The sequence below is a fragment of the Chiroxiphia lanceolata genome, chromosome 3 (assembly GCF_009829145.1).
Source record: "Chiroxiphia lanceolata isolate bChiLan1 chromosome 3, bChiLan1.pri, whole genome shotgun sequence".
NCBI lineage: Eukaryota > Metazoa > Chordata > Aves > Passeriformes > Pipridae > Chiroxiphia > Chiroxiphia lanceolata.
In genome coordinates, this window is record NC_045639.1 from 15459509 (window position 1) to 15476338 (window position 16830).

Consider the following 16830-nt stretch of genomic DNA (forward strand, 5'->3'; position numbering starts at 1 on the left):
GTCACAGCAGACAACACAAAATGAAGTAACCGCGCTGGCATTTCCAGTGCTCGCTGCACGGAAGGAGGTAGAAGTAGGTGCTTTGACTCCTGACTGGGGTATCAAGATACCTACTGAACCCCCCTCCCAAGTCCTCTCACCCTTACTGATGGTGTGCCAACATCTGGCACCCTGGGAGACTGGCATCCCTTGCGGCAAAGCTGCCAAGTCAAGGTTGGGACTTGTGTGAAAACGGCACTTTCAACAGGCACAGTTGGCAGGTTTAGGAAGCTGGGTTAGTTTTGGTTTTAAACCCTGGGGGCTACTTGAGTTTCAGTGCGGATGTACATCCACACAGAGAGGGAGCATCTCACGCAACTCACATGCACCTCCCTGTTCTCCCACACCTACATCACTAGCCTTTGGCACTTGAATACACATCCTTTTATATAGCACAGGCACAAAGTAAGCAGGCTTTTTTTTTTACCTTTTAATGTCATTGATTGCCATTAACGTGCGAGTGAATTGCTGCGCTGCATCCCAGCATCCCTGGATTGAATGATAAATGTCACGGCAGAATGAAGATATAAAAGATGACCGGCTGCAAGCGGAAAGAGAGCAAAAGCTTGAAAAATCTATTACCGCCCAAGGTGAAAAGAGGAGCAATCGCTAGGTATAGAAATCAAAACTCCTACGCTGCCTTTCCAGGTCATGGTGAACAAAAGACTACAGCCAAATTATCTGCACTAAAATGAGCGTCAGAATCACCTTGCTGGTAATTTTGGTGTTGAACATTGATATGAAGCTTACTGTTTATTTTTAACTTCTTCATTAGCACATCAAAGCATAAGGAAAACTACTTGCCATTACACTGAGACCCTGAGAAACAAGGAAGGGACATGCAGGTCAGCAACAACCTACAGCAAAACCATTAGAAAAAATTACTGAAAATATCCAGGCAGAAGAGAATTGCTTCTGGACGGCATTTCCCACAATCACCTAAAACCCACAAGGCTTGCACCATGGTAACCCATGTTGTCATTCCTTGCAAGGCTTGGGACCGTATTCTGACAGCTACATTTTTGATCCTCTGTAGAACGTTTTTTGTTGAAGTCAAAGACCCTGGAGAGTAGGTACAGAATGTGGCCCGGTACGCTGGGCTCAGTGTCTGGCTCCCTGCAGCACCAGCCTGGATGCACCTGTGTAGGGAGAGCAGGTCCCCAGGCAGCTCTGGATGGGATCAGGAGGATGCAGAGAGGTTTAAAAGCTTGGACTGCCTGCTGTCAGAAGCATCAAAGTGGTGTGGGAATGGCCACGCAAGGGGAACCGGCGGGCATGCTAAAAAGACTGACAACCTCTAGTCTAAAGTTCATGGCGGTGGATGCCGTCCTGAAGTTTGGTGCCACTTCTATGCACAAAGACACAAGTAGAAAACAAGATGAGTAGAAAAGTAGAAAACAAGATTATATTTCGAAATCTCAACACGAAAAATTTTCATGTTCCTCGCGGTATAAACCAGAAACTTCAGGCTGCCAAAGACACTTGAGGAGTGCTGACCAGATTCTTGCCTCCCTGCACAGCATGATCCAGCAGCAGGTTGGAGATGGGACCAGGCTGCCAGCGTGACTTGCCACAGCCCTCCCTGAACAGGCTAAAGGTCTGCTGTTTGCCAGGGCAGTCAGGCCTGCTGCCAGAGCCCACAGCAACCCATGTAGGAACAGTTGCCTAATTTTTGGAAAAAGAGCACACTGAAGCTGCCCCTCATGAGAGTGCATTGCCCTGACAAACAACGACTGATGCGTGCAGCAGGACCAGGTGGATCAGCAGGGGGAATGTTCTCATAAGCACAGGCTATTTGCTCTCAGCTTTTCCCTCGGCTCATGTTATTTAGCACAGCTGTTTTCAGCTTTCCAACCATCCCTATGAAGACAGAACGATTAAACCCTTACGGAAACTGCCACAAGCATCCAGCAGCTCAAACCAGGCACCAAGGCACCTTTTTCCACAGTGGTGAAAAGGCAAATACATTTCTCACCTCTAGGAAAGTGCTACTCCCTGCAGCTGCTGGAGCAAACACAACCTGCCATCTGCTTTACAGTATTGTTTCCCTTAGCTACAGGCACTGCTGCTGGACACCATGTCAGGAGGGTAAGTCCCAGCTGCCACTGAAAATGATTAGAAATTGTCACTTCCCTCTTCAACAGCAGAGTTTGCTCCCTCTCAATTTGACTGGCAAAGCAGGACGTGCAGGGATATATCTACCCCTTTCCCACCCCATGCGAAGGGTAAAAAGCATTGCTGACAGCTGAGAGAGACACACACACATAAAAGTAGCACTGCAAGGTGCTCCTCTGTGTATGGGAACAGTGCAGGAGCCTGGCAGGAGCAGGGAGAGCAAAAGCAACAGGCTGGGAAAGGCAGCTGCAAGGCTGGGAGAGGAACAGGAATATCTGAGACACAACTGCAAAAAAGGCTTTTTCAGCAAACAGGCAGTATCAAGAGGCAAGTTTCATCTGCAGCCATCTCACAGAAATGACAGCACCCTCTTCCACTCTCTTTTAAGGCTTCAGGCTCCTGAGGCCACTTGTTTTTCTTGTTCCCAGGTCAGCAAGATGCAAAACATTGAATGTACAACCTCACACTACTTCAGATGCAAAGCAGTAACTGCTCTTCCTCGATTTTTCAAATAAATCTGCCACACGGCAGAATAGTAAGGCCAACTGTCACACTTTTGTATCCACAGAAATTGCTCAGCCTATGTGTTTGTTGTGTGTTTGAAAACTCATCAAATGCCATTAAAACCAGTTTAAACTGTCACCCTAATCTCACACCAAACAAGATGAAACTTCTCACACAATCGCAGACCTCAGCTGAGCTGCAAAGGCAGCATCTCCTCCAGCACAGCGATGAGCTCTTGCACAGGCTTCCCTAAATCCAGAAAAGTTGGACCTTGAGCACTCCCAGTCACTTACAGAGTGGTTATCAACCCAGACCAGCTACATCTACTAAGAGCTAGTGCAAAGTCATTACACTTAACAAAGCCAGGCCACTAACGGGCCCACTTCTCACCAGCAGGTATCCTAAGCTTTCTCTGAGGATTAAAGTCTCCTTAAGCCAGGGCCAGTGCAGCTGCCAGTGGGCAAGGACTTAGTCATGTTCCTGCCATTTCAGATTCCAAAACCACCTCAGCTCCAATGGAGGAAAGAGACAAAGAGCCATTTAGTGACTGCATTATTACTTGAGATGAACACACACAGCTGCAAGTTAGAACAGGCACAGCCAAGTCCAGAGCCAGCAGGCTGCCTTCTCTGGATTTGTGAGCTTGATCCCCAAGTCCCTCAGTCCTTATTGGAGCCTGCTGACTGCCATCTCACCTGCACAACCCAAGAGGTAAACCCAGCACTTTCTCATCAGGTTGGCTACCAGGTGTTCCTGCACACAATCTGGTTGAACTTCGAACTCCTGATCACTAAAAGGGCGGTAAAACAATCAAAGGAAAATAATTCCTTCAGTGTTTGTTCATGTGCCCTCTTTTGTTTTACCCCACCTAATGCAGTTTTCTTTATAAAGGCTTTTCTAGACGAACAGGAGTGGCACAGTCTAAAAACGCCACTTGCCTGCAGCAAGCATTCAGGGACAAGCTTTTTCAAGTGAATGAGCAAAGAGAAACTTGCATCTTTTTTCAAGGCTGAGAGTACATGGCCTCACTGCTCCTCAATAGCCACATAACTTTGTTTTGAAGCTTTGATAGTCTCTGAATCCTTGGCACAACTCGGTAATAAGCAGACAAGTTCTGGAATTGCTCCTGTCTCATAGGTATTTTTCTGAACAAAAAGCTAAATTGGAACTAGTAAAAATAGCCATCCGCCTGCTCACATGAAATCACACTACCTGTAACCCAGTTTGAAAGCAGCACTGACATATGGAGACTTAACCCTGCCTGATCTCCTCTTGCCTATATCCGGCAGCAGCAGTACACTCAGAGGGAGGGGGAAGTGTAGTGTAGAAGAGAAAACAGTTCAGAAGATTAGTTTTAAAATCCCATTAACTTTTACCCTTCTTCCTTCTGAGTGTTGAAGGGCACAAGAAAAACTGAATCATTTTTGCTGCAGATACACAACTCCCTTTCTGAAGCACAGAGGGGAAGGTGCTGCACGGAGCTGGTCCAGTCAGGGTACCCCATCACTCCCAAGTAACACACAAGTACCGCTCTCACTCTCAGATGGGCAAATCTGGTTACTTGGGAACAGTTCTGTCAGCCTCCAATTGCAATACAAAAATAAAAGCAGCCTTTCCTCAGCATACTGCACCTGCTGAACTGATGCACTGTGTCCAGAGCGGAAAGAGGGGACACAAAGAATACAAACAAGAGGGACTGAATAAAACTGGGAGTCAGGTTTCAAAGCACAGAAGTGGTCCCTATTGCAAGTGGGAGCTCAGTGAGGGCCAACATTTGGACTTGATGATCGTAGAGGTCTTTTCCAACCAACTCCTTGGCTAAGAGTGCTGTAGACACTGAAGGCTCACACAGGGTCAAGGGGAAAACAGAGAAGTTCCTAGAAGAGGTAACCAGTGATGGTTTTATGCCTGTCCCACAGTTAGGGACTGGGCACTGAGCAAGAGGCATCTCTGATCAGACCACAGGGATCTCAGCACATGCAGGATGAGGCTGTAAGTACCAGCCATTCCAGTCGCTCACAAGAACTGCTCGTTTCTAGCAACGGTTAAAGCAGTTTGATCCAACACAAATTGCGGTGTGTCACTGCAGTATTTGATCCTCTAAATTGATTCTCATTGTCTATTTTATGTATAATGCTGTATTTTTGGATAGCTTATGCCTGAACCAATCAAATTGCAAAGCCAGCTATATTTTTCATTACTTTATGTAACAGATTTTTCCATTCGCACACTTTTCAAGACCATGCATCAACTGTGCTGTTTGTAAGTGCAAGTCTATTTTTGCCTTTTTAAGTAGAATGCATTTTAATTTTAAGACCAAAAAGGTGTTATGCAGCATTCAAACCTCTCAAACAAGCCTTTAGTTCTTCTGTTAAGAAGTAGATCTAATATGTCCCGGTTCTAGCCTAACTTCAAACAAGTATTATCCAACAGTAAATTGAACACCACGCCTCTTCCATGACTATTGTTGGAATGTTTAAATGCAGACCACTGTAACACATTAATCCAACACAGCTTTAACAGCAGCACTGCTGTCCTCAGCACACACCAACTGATGCAATCTCTGAACACAGCAAGTGTGCCCAGCATCTTCAGCATGATTTTATTCCTATCATCTCATGCGATAAACACCTTTTCCCATTAGTCTTTCAACACTGACAGTTTTAAATATAGGTAGTGCTCTTGAGCTACAATTTAAAATGCTAAATTTCAAGGAGAAAATAAACTTGTACCAGCATGCTTTCAAACTGTCTCAATGAGAGAAGTACATCAGATAAAAATCAATACATTCTTACCTTGTAGACAGACCTCACAAATCACGACCAACTCAGAAGTTCCAGTTAAACTGTAACTTCAGTCCAGCCTCTGCTTTCCTTACAAACCCACCAAAATATGCAAGACTTATCACCACTCAGGCATAAAGAGCAGGCCCACAGTATATGTGAGTCAAGCTTTACCATCCACAGAGAAAACAAAAAAAAAATCCTATCCATCCCACCCCACACATGCAAAAAATTTCTGGAAAACCATAGAAACATTTGGTTGGAAAAGACTTGTAAGGTCATCAAGTCCAACCATTAACCCAACACTGCCAAGCCCAGTACTAAACCATGTCCCTAAGTCTACACATCTTTTAAGTACCTTGAGGATGTTTCTTTTTGTCCTGAGAGAAGAGACCAACCCCCACCTTACTACATCCTTCTTTCAGGGAGCTGTAGAGAGCAATAAGGTCCCTCCATGAGCCTCCTTCTCTCCAGGTTAAATATCTCCAGCTCCCTCAGTTGTTCTTCCTAAGACTTGTGCTCCAGACCCTTCACCAGCTCTGTTGCCCTTCTCTGGACATGCTCTAGCACCTCAATGTCCTTCTTGTAGTGAGGAGCCCAGAACTGGATGCAGGATTTGAGGTGTGGCCTCACCAGTGCCGAGCACAGGGGGACAATCACTGCCCTAGCCCTGCTGGCCAAACTATTTCTGACACAAGCCAGGATGCCATTGGCCTTCTTGGCCACCTGGGCACACTTAGATTAGATGGGGTTTTTTTCTAATGGAGCATTAACATAGCCTTACTAAATCTTCGATGAATTAATATAATTGCATCCCACAAAAAAGAATCATGGTATGGGACAAAAATTCTGTGTATGCACTGTTGTTTTTTAAGGCTGTGGTAGCTGTATGCCACCTCAACTGTTACACTTTCTAGCACACTTCTGGTAAAATACTACGCATTCTGTTTGTGCCATCAATAATTCTCTCAATATGAAAAAGTACTTTATTGAAAACTTCTAGAAGAGTACAGTGGTCACAACTAAAGCAGCAATCTGGCACATAATGTGCTCAGAATTTTTTACAAAATAATTACAATCCAAGAAAAAAAAATGCCTACATAAATCAGTACAAGTATCATAAAGTATAAAAGCTACAAGACAAGAAAATTATAGTTCTTTCAATGCAAAATATGCTTCAAGAGCTGTATGCTGTTCTCACACCTATAATGATGTAACTTTCATTCGAGAAATTATTTCATTCACAAAACTGTTGTTCTTTGCCAGCACATCATTTCTCAGCTGTTTCAGCTTGATTTTGATGTCTTCTTCTGACATGTCTGTCAGGGGCAATGCTTTCACTTGACAAAGAAAATCCTGAATTATCTTTTCACCTTCCTGAAATGGAGGGAAGAGAAGTAAAAGAAAACAGAAAGAATGTTTAGATTGCAAGCAGGATTTTTGCAAATTCCCTAAAGATACAAAGCACTGTTCATCAGGAGAAACTTGGTGCAGGCAAAAAACATGGTTATTTTCGCACTTGCTATCAAGTTTTCAACACCAGAACAATCCAGTTATACTGGCATCAGGAGTTCTTTCCCCTTTCAATCCCTGAGCAAAAAGCATCAGTTGATCAGCAGAAGTACAATACTTAACATTGAGATGTCCTATATATGTTCCACATTCAATCCCAGTGTGCAGCCACATGAGGTGAGGACTGCCAGCAACAACAGCATAAGAATGGCCATATTACCCAAACTAGTTACTTTTAGGGGGGACTGTAAATCAAAAGCAATGTTTCAATATGTAAAAGGAAAGAACAAATTGTAACCAAGCAACTGGAGAGTGGCCGTCACCAAGGAGAACAGATGATAATTAAGCTTTATGCATATGCTTTTATACAAACAGGCGAAGTGGAACTTCTAAACAATCTGACTTGAATAGCAAGAACAAACATTTCAGTGAACAGTATTCAGAATCCCTGTATCGGAAACAATTTGCCCATAATACAGAATTTTGTCCAGTCCTCTGTATTTTAGAATTCTACTAAAAGGTTTTCTTAATTTTCCCCTATCATTTAAGGCTAATGCAGTTTTCAGTGCCCAAGTCTCCAAAGCACTCAGAAATGTAATAGCACACTTTTCCCTCTAAACGTGATGTCAACCAAGGCAGATAAATTGCCTGGGTGAGACATCTAAAGCTCTGCCATTCTATTGCCTAGAGAGTTTATGAAATATTATGTATTACTGAAATATCCAAGAATAAAACATGATGCTGTATTTGTCACAAGTGTTTGCTGTGTAAATTTAATTTACATCAATGTATGACCGTGCAGCCAGGTCCAACTAATCTAAAAATTTCTTCACCATGACATCTAGCACACTGACAAAGGAAAGGTAACAGTGGAGCAACTGAGGTAGTTGGAAAGAAAATCTCCTGGCAGTAAAAGTACAACAAAACAGAGATCATTCATCTACAACATCAGATCCACTTATTGAGTCAGGAACAAATGCAGTTGACCTCTGAAATTGAAAATAAAGTAACAGATAACAGCCTCTGTTTAAAGCAAAGGCTTTTTAAATGTATAAAGTGCTTTGGATATGGACTAACATTTCAAGGCTTCCATACACTGGAGTATTACCAAGATTGCCAGGAAGAGATAAATGAGGTGCAAGGCTGTGAAGTTTCAGATCGACTGCTGGGACACAGAACTAAGATCTATAAGCATATTTCTATGCACACAGCAAGGAGGACCTGCACTGGTGACAACCAATGCAAGCTATAAGGCAGCACATGGATTTCCTAGAAGGCTGCCACAGATGTCACTGTAAGGATTCTTAATCCAGCAACAAGATGACACAGGATATCCTGAGAAAGCTTCCTGCAAGCCCTTGTTTTCTTTCACACTGCCTGCTAATGAAGCTTCTTTAAAAAGAAGGCAAAAGGAGAAAAACCACTTCACTCAACATTACACAGTTGTATTGTACAATGTAGACATGATCAGATCTACGATGAGATGTGGGTTTCCTCAACCTGTGCTCAAAGACTGTGCAAAGCCAAGAAGATTTTACTTCCCAGTTGAGTAGAGAAAGCCAAGCTAAAATTCTCTCATGTGAAATGGGAAGAACTTCATAACATGTGTAAATCAGACATTCCAGGTCCTTTGATATGATCAGCTTGTGAGAAGTCTTAGTACTGATGGGATACAGAAAGGCACAAAGGAGAAAGCTGTGTACTCAGCTTTTCTGTGATGTGAACAGATCTGAACACATTGAGCTTTAAGAAATTGGCACTAATGAGCTCTCAAACAAGGGGGAGCAAAACCAGGTGCAATCCAACTGCGGAGCTAAGAATAATCTACAGTTAAAATAAAGCTTTGTCTTAAGTCCCAAGAAACTTTGCACACAAACTAAATAGTCAACAAAAGTGATGAACACAAAATTCTGGCTTGGTTCACAGCATAAATAAAACTCCAAAGGTCAAGCAGAGGCATGGTCCCTTGTATGACTCCAGTTGTTCACCAATCATACTAACTGGTGATCACTATTCTTTAAGAAAAAAAATGAGTTTCAACCTCACGACTACGTCTTTAGATAAAATTCTTGCCTATGTTAAGTTCAAATGAATCTAAATCAAAACCCACTATCCCTGAACATCTCTTCAATTCTTATAAACTTCATAGCTAAAACATTTTGTTATGGAAAAATGTATTAAAGGTAATTATCCTCAAGCGCTGGGGGAATCTGAATCCTTAAACTATTTTGCTTGAGCTATTCCAGCAAAAAAACTTTTAAAAAACATTTCTGATAGCAAACCTCTCTCTCTCTGTAGGGTTTCTTGGCTGATGGTTCTCCTTCAGAGTCCTTGGACTTGCCAATGTTCTGAAACTCCTCCAGCTCCAAGGCTTTCGCTCTTGCACTTTCTATCACATGTTTTGGGAAAGCTGCCAACTCTGCTACATGTATTCCAAAACTCTGGTCACAAAAACCTGGATGCAGAGAAATAACCCAAGAGTTAACAGTGCTCAAAAGATAATATGGCTACATAGTAATTATATGAACAAGCTTGTAACAGTTCTCTGTTCTGAAGAATTAAGTGTGTACCATCATTTGGTTCTCCCCAACACTTTCTGATTCACCTTTTGAACTAAACCTGATAACGTAGACTAAAGAATATGCTCTTATTTAATTAAGTTCTCTTAGAGCAGTAATTGCAGAGCTCCAAAGTGCTTCAGGAAGAAATGGAAAATTCTTTAGGCAGAAAGAATTTCCCTCTAGTACTTGAATGACATTGAATAATCATTTTTATTAAAGCACTTCAGCACAGTCTGTAGTATATAGTAATTTGCCTCTTTTTTAATATATATATCTCACACTTATATAATATAAATTAGTTATTTATATAAATATATATGTGTGTGTATGCATAAATATTAAAAATGTTGCATTCTCAAACATCCCTTTTCTCCTTTGCATCTGTACCACATAACTCCTCAGTCTCCAGGAGTCCCCTTTAATTATATCAAAATCTTTCAACTTTAAGTTTACACTTATTTTAATTAATACATGGTTTATAACACTTGGTTGAGAAAGAAAAGTTCTGATAATTGCTCAAAATATCTAAATTATACATGGTTACATAAAACAATTTTCAAAATCTGTCAACTTCATTAGTTTACATTATCATAATTCCACTTGGCATCCCACAAATATTACTACATCCTTTTAATTCCGGTCTCCAGCCAAGAGTTATGAATAAATGAATTACACATGCAAAATGACAGTTAACTAATCATCTATTAAATACTGGGTATCCAAAGAAGAGGTAAAGGAAAACTTAGCATTTAGATTTTTTTCTGTTTTATTAACCTTGTAATCTCTTAAACTTCTCAAAAGGAGACTACCATTTTTAAGCAGAAACTAGTCTCCTTGATTTTATACTAAAAACACACACCTTCCCAGACACAAAACTAACTCAGTTCTCACTCAGAGAATCCTGAGCAGAGGCCTGGAGAACAGTACTTTCTGTGTCTCCTCTTTCAGAGATCTTCTCACACTCTTGAAGCATGAAGACAGGGTTGAACATACTGTATAAAAAGTTCCTTGTCACGCACTTCAGATTTAGTTATGAATTTCAAATGACATGAAACCTGTTATTTGTTTCAAAACACAGCTGTATCCAAGCTGCCTCTGCTCACATCCTTGTCAGAGCAACTTAACACTTCCAAAAGGGAAAGAGCACAACACTAAATGCAAAAACTTATGTGAGAGAGATCCAATTTTAGACCAGGTATTTTAAGATGAAGACTTCATAACGTTGTATCTCCTCTGTAGATAGATAGATAGATAGATAGATAGATAGATAGATAGATAGATAGATAGATAGATAGAAAGAAAGATAGTAGATAGATACAAACTATTGTGCCTCTACACTCAATAGCACTTCCAAGAAAATGGATGGAATGAAAAGACATTGCACATACACAGAAAAGGTGGGTATGACTAAAAACAGCAAATATGAAACTGGGCTTCTAGAATTTTTATCAGGACCAGAATAGTTGCATTAATACAGGTATAAAAACCAAAAGGAGTGGGTTGAAGAAAGAAAATTCACCCAACTATCTGGGGAGTATTAGGGGATTTTATCCTAAGAGTTGCTATTCCAAAGGATATAGAAGGTAGAACGTTTTGATACAGTGTATATTAATTCCCTCCCCAACCACCCTGCTCAAAATAAGGCATCTAAATAAAGAAGGCTTGTTTGAAGATAATGTACATCACCAGCTCCTGCTGCACCAAAACCACTCATAGTTTCAATGTGTGCTTGCAGCAGCTTATTACTATATTTTTCTTCAGTTCCCATGCCACACTAAATCATCTTCTAAGCACTGATTTGAGCAACGCATTCAGAGGGCTCTGAACCATCACTTGGTGGAAGGAGCTCAACATATGCTGCAGAAGATGGGAAACAGCAAACTTGGGAAGAACCACAGACACTGCCTCTCCATGGGCAAGGCTGTGTACCAGGACCACAGCACTCTGGACTGATACTCAGAAGCCTGGAAAAGTGCATGAACCAAGAGCATTTCTAAGGAATAAAGATCCCAAAAGGCAAGGACTCAGGGTTAAAAGAAACAAGGCTGTGGCAGCCAGAGCTATCTACCCAGCTGTAAGCAGACTCTCAGTAAAGCCAGAGGAGAACAGTACTTCTGGTCCTGCTGTGATTCCCCTTGTTCAGGGCAGTCTCCTCATCTTAGAGAAAAGTATCCAAAATCTAATTGGAAGATTACAGCCAGAGGGGAATACCAAATTAGAAATGGTCATACATGTAATCAAAGGGCAAGAAATGAAGTAATTTCATGGATTTAAAACCAAAAGAAATGAGTAAGAAATAGTGAATTAGTAATGTCATAGGAGCAAAACTTGCATGGTACCACTCCAGGGAGGCTCAGATCAGGATATAAAACCACATTTACCAATTATCTAAGGACATTTAATAGTACAGTGATAGCCTGTGAAGATCATAAAAAATATCTTTAAAAGCATCTCAGTAAAATTTGATAGCTGGGCAGCATACTAATTACATTTCAGAACAATATATGCCAGAAAGAATGAACTGAAAAGTCCTAAATTGCCTAAAGAAATGAGGAAATAGTGGAGAGAGTGCCAAGATAACACATACTGAACATGCACTGTTCACGAATAGCAGAGTTATTAGGACGAACAAGGCAAGCAAAAGCAAGTGTTTGATATGTCAGCATAACAAAACAGCTTTTAAAATGAGGAATGTAGTACAGCAATTGTACCAGTAAGATTAAACTCTTAACGAAAAAGATATAAGTAAACGTCAGTCTCCAGGATTTGAGATGAGACATGGACTAGCTCCTTACCCTTAACAAGGATGGATGATACTGAGTAATTCTTTTAGTAAAGTTAACAGCCTAACTCCTCAAATAATTATTCCTTTTTTGAGACAAAACCACTCCACAAGGTAAGCTGTTGATCAGATCCAGTCTAGCCAGAGTGCTCTACAGGAGCCATGTTCTACCTATTTGAGAGTCATCTAACTCACTCCTTCATTGTGGAACTCAGAAAAGGTATTTTTAAGAGGTATTTTTAAGTGAGAATATAGAGTAATAGTACTCTGCCCACATTTTAAATCAAAATATCAGTCCAGAGGTTGCCAACCTGACTGAAATGCTCTAATGAGAACAATAAAAAAATCACTGTACGGTTGACAACTAAATTAGAAGGTCATAAATGAGCACACCTTGCAAGCCACAGTTACACAGCCCTCCTTTATGTAGCATAAATACAGGCTCCTGCTGAAGGGAACAAGAAATGATTGGGGATATAGAGAAGCAGGAGGAACTGCTTACTGCAGTGAACAGATTAAATTTATGCCTAATAAAAAATTGTTTAATTTAACACTGAAGGAATAACTGGATCCACTAAAGGATTTTAATTAAATACATCTAACTGATTTTATACTAACAAAACAGGCTACTTGTTGTTTCACTATGATGCCATTTGCTAAAAATAAACCGTATGATTTTTCCTACATCAAACTACTGCATAAATTGGGCAACATAAGACTAAATCTTATCACAATGAAATAGACATTATTAAAAATTGCCAGTACATAAAAGTTGCACTCATTTCTTTTAAAAGAACAGTTTAAGGAACATAAGTATTTTCCACCAGCACATTAAAATGGCCGATTTAAGAAAACAGAAAATAACCCTTTGGAACCATTCCCTCTGGTCCTTAAAAAAGGAAAAGGGAGTGACTCAAAAGCACCAACTTGAGTGGCAGAAATAACCTAGAAGTCTTAACAAATAATCATCAACATCATCACCAACTGTGTTCACACATGGTCAGAGCTCCTGCCATACACACTCTCTACAGACAGAGAAGAACGTGTCTATTATAAACCCAAAGCCTGAAGTATGACATTAATTTATTCCCCCCCATTAAGACTTTTTCCTCTCTCAGGGCAAAATGAAGTTTGCCCTGATTCACCATATACACAGTCTTACCTTCCTTGACACGATAAAGCATCGTCAGTGTGTCATCGGTGGTCAGAGCAGTAACATGTAGGTTATTTACTGTTGGCACTTCGTCAGCAAGAGCTGTCAGTTCATGAAAATGTGTAGCAAACATAGTGAAAGCACAGATTTTGGTAGCAATGTATTCTGAGATAGCCCATGCTAAGCCAAAGCCATCGTAGGTAGAAGTTCCTCTTCCCAGCTCATCAATAATTATCAGGGAGTTTTCAGATGCTGTCCTAAAAACACAAGAGCATTTTATAATGTTTGAGAACAGCATGAGTTCAGGATATTGGAGTATCACAAGTTATGAAGAAGCAAAAGACCTTTCCTATTTACATAACAACATAAAATAAAGTGCAAACACAGGGTCACACAGATCATTCCAAATTAGTTCCTTTGTCCCATTCAGACTTTGGCCTCCCGGTAGCAGCTCTGTATTGACCACTGAAATAAACAGAAGGCAACTTCAAGAACTTATGAACCAGCTAAAAAGGCCTTGAGATCCTCCACTGAGGTTCTTCTACACAAAAGAAAAACATCAATGCATCTTTCTTAGGGCACCTCCTTCCCCATCAGCCCCAACCAACACAACCAAATAAGCACAGGACTTGCCTAAGGATTGAAGCAGTTTCCAGCATTTCAGCCATGAAAGTAGACACGCCTTTCAGCTGACTGTCTCCTGCTCCCACCCGAGCCAGGATACAATCCACAATGGTTATTTCTGCAGAGTCACACGGAACAAAACACCCAATTTGGGCCATAAGAACAATCACTCCCGTCTGCCGGATGTAGGTTGATTTTCCCCCCATGTTAGGGCCTAGAGAAGAAATTTTGCAAAAAAAAAATTTAAAAAACATCATCTTTTTACAATTCAACAGTTCTTTTAGAGGAGAACGGGCTCTAAATTAAAACAAAGAATGTTTAAACTTATAACTCTCTTGCCAGGAAAAAGTAGCAAACTTGTCTAACAGGTGCAACAAGTGGCTCCAGTACTAACAAGGCTGGTTTGTTCGTCTTACTCACTGTGCTTTTGCAAAAAGAAAAGTGATCAGAGAGCATAAGTTTTAGGACTTTTCAGAAGTACAAGCAGTCATCTAAAATATGTGTTCATACCTAAACCTTTAAAGCCATCAGTATTGCTGCTCAAGAATAATATTAATTTTTTTTCACCTCAAAAGACAATTAAAATTTCCCTGTAAAAATGAAACAGTTTAGATACTGAGTGGGTACAAGTTAATGGGTGATTTAAAATCAGCAACCCCAGATATTAATAAGTTAATTGTAATGAAGTATAAATGAAATAAAAATTATTTTCCAGAAAACTGATCATTAAAACTAATTTTATGCTTTTGCTAACCAGAAAAACAAGTGTCTTACCATGAATTTTTTCAGATTTTCAGTTTTGCTTTTTGATTATCTTAGAAGTGTTCATTAATCATTCTCTAATTTCAGATCTTTGCTACTCAGAATGTATGTCAAGGACATATGGATGGAAATTAAGATTCAATTAAATCTATAAACACTAAAAATGTTTTCCTGCGTAGTAAAATTATCTTAATTACACCAGAGAAAAGGGTAAAAAATGGTACTGTCATTGAAACATGTTTTGCATTTAAAATCAACCTTAATACTTAACAAAGAAAACACTAATGAAGAGGCTGCTTAAAATCTTGCATACAAAAGATGCCTATGTGGCTACAGTACAATTGATACCCAGTGGAATTTTCCAAATCACTTAAGCAGTTTCAGGTTCTCCAGCTCCTGAGGTTGCCTGGTTTGTGGAGTTACACTCACTAAGGCAAAGAAAACATTAAAGAAGGACTAAATTCTTCTTTTCTACTGTCCTAGCAGCCTCTCTCTTCATGAATGACTCTTTCGAAATTAGTGATCACCTTCTACAAAGAGTGCACCATAACTACAATCACAATAACCAAATCCATTAATATTAGTTTGGATGATGAGAAATATGCCTGTATGTGCAGAAACATGTAGAATATCCATAATCAAAGGTAACATTTCACAAGAATATTGCGGACACTTTTTTTTAATATAATAAACAACAGTAACTTACAAACACCCTCTCTTCTTTTACAGTGCTAAATCTTACTCCCCATTCAGAAAGAAAAGCACTTTGCTAGCTGTTTGTTGATTAGAGAAATTGTTTTGACAGAGTTCTATCAAATTGCTGGTTTGTTTTGCTTATTGTTGGTTAGGTTTTTTTTAAAAAAACATCATTATTGGAAATACTCAAGACATTTATAAAGTAAATAACAACAGAAAAAGAGAACAGAAATATTTACCAGTAATAATGTGGAACATCTGCTTGCCCTTCTCGAATGTAACATCATTGGGGATGAAAGCCACCTCGTCCTGCATTTCGAGGCAAGGATGCCTGGCACCTTTCAGCACAATCCTCCCCTGTCCCTTTTCCAGAATGACGGGACGGACATACGGCACCGGTGCTCCGTTGGACACGTGAGCAAAACTGACAACCACATCTAACTGAGCTACCACGTCGTTCATCGTCTGCATTGGCTCTGCATAACCTGTTTTGATTAGGGAGATACACAAATTCCATACTGTTAGCAATTTTTTTGCCCTTGCTGAAGAGGTGTCTTAAAGCTTGCAGCGAGCCCATAAAATTAGTTCATCTGCATTAACAATTTTGTTCGTGGTGGCAGTCACCTTCTAGGAGAGTCCAAGATGTAATCCTAAAGTTCCCATGCCTTGAATACTAAGGGGACTTCTTCAGAGTAAGACAGGGGAGAGGTGAGGCCATGTTGACTATTTTGCCTCAACACCCAGACAGTGAGAAACAGCTTATCCTAGTACAGGAAGGCAAACGCTCGCGGTGGCAGATGGCTGGAAATCCAGTACCTTTCTTTCCTCCATAATACACTGCATTCCGATGCTCAGGCGAGCAAACAGACACAGCACAGACACTTCAGGCACAGCAACCATCTATGTTTATGTGAATGATGGGAGGGAGAGGTCTATGAGATACAGTGCCTGTGATACCAGAGAACCAGACTAGATGGTCCAGCATCCCCAGTAACAGTTCTTAAGTTTTGGTGTTTGGTTTTCTCCAGTGAAAGGGAGGAGGTACTGGAGTCCACAGCCCAAATTCCCCAATGTCTCTTTTGCTTTTGGTGAAGAATACTAAAGAATGCTCTGTCAGCAGGCAATCTTGGAGCAAAATATATGGTAATTATTTATGAAAACAAGTATTTTTTTATTGCACCATTTAAGCAATGACTAACTTGATCTTATATTGCATACCAACGTTCTTCACAGACCTCGGGTCCCACTCCCTCAGTTCTCTGTTGTCCTTTACCACTTCTGCCATTTGGGTGAAGGTGC

The 16830-nt window shown here is 40.5% G+C and overlaps 1 protein-coding gene across 1 annotated transcript in view; it reads right to left on the reverse strand.

Moving 5' to 3' along the window:
- Nucleotides 1-6404: 6404 nt before the first annotated feature.
- MSH2 (mutS homolog 2) overlaps nucleotides 6405-16830 on the reverse strand; it is a 47084-nt gene continuing 36658 nt past the window's right edge. Inside the window, 5 exon segments of the mRNA XM_032683819.1 lie at nucleotides 6405-6818; nucleotides 9236-9408; nucleotides 13459-13706; nucleotides 14083-14287; nucleotides 15771-16016. Of these exon segments, the coding sequence (XP_032539710.1) occupies nucleotides 6645-6818; nucleotides 9236-9408; nucleotides 13459-13706; nucleotides 14083-14287; nucleotides 15771-16016 (1046 nt within the window). The 3' untranslated portion in view covers nucleotides 6405-6644.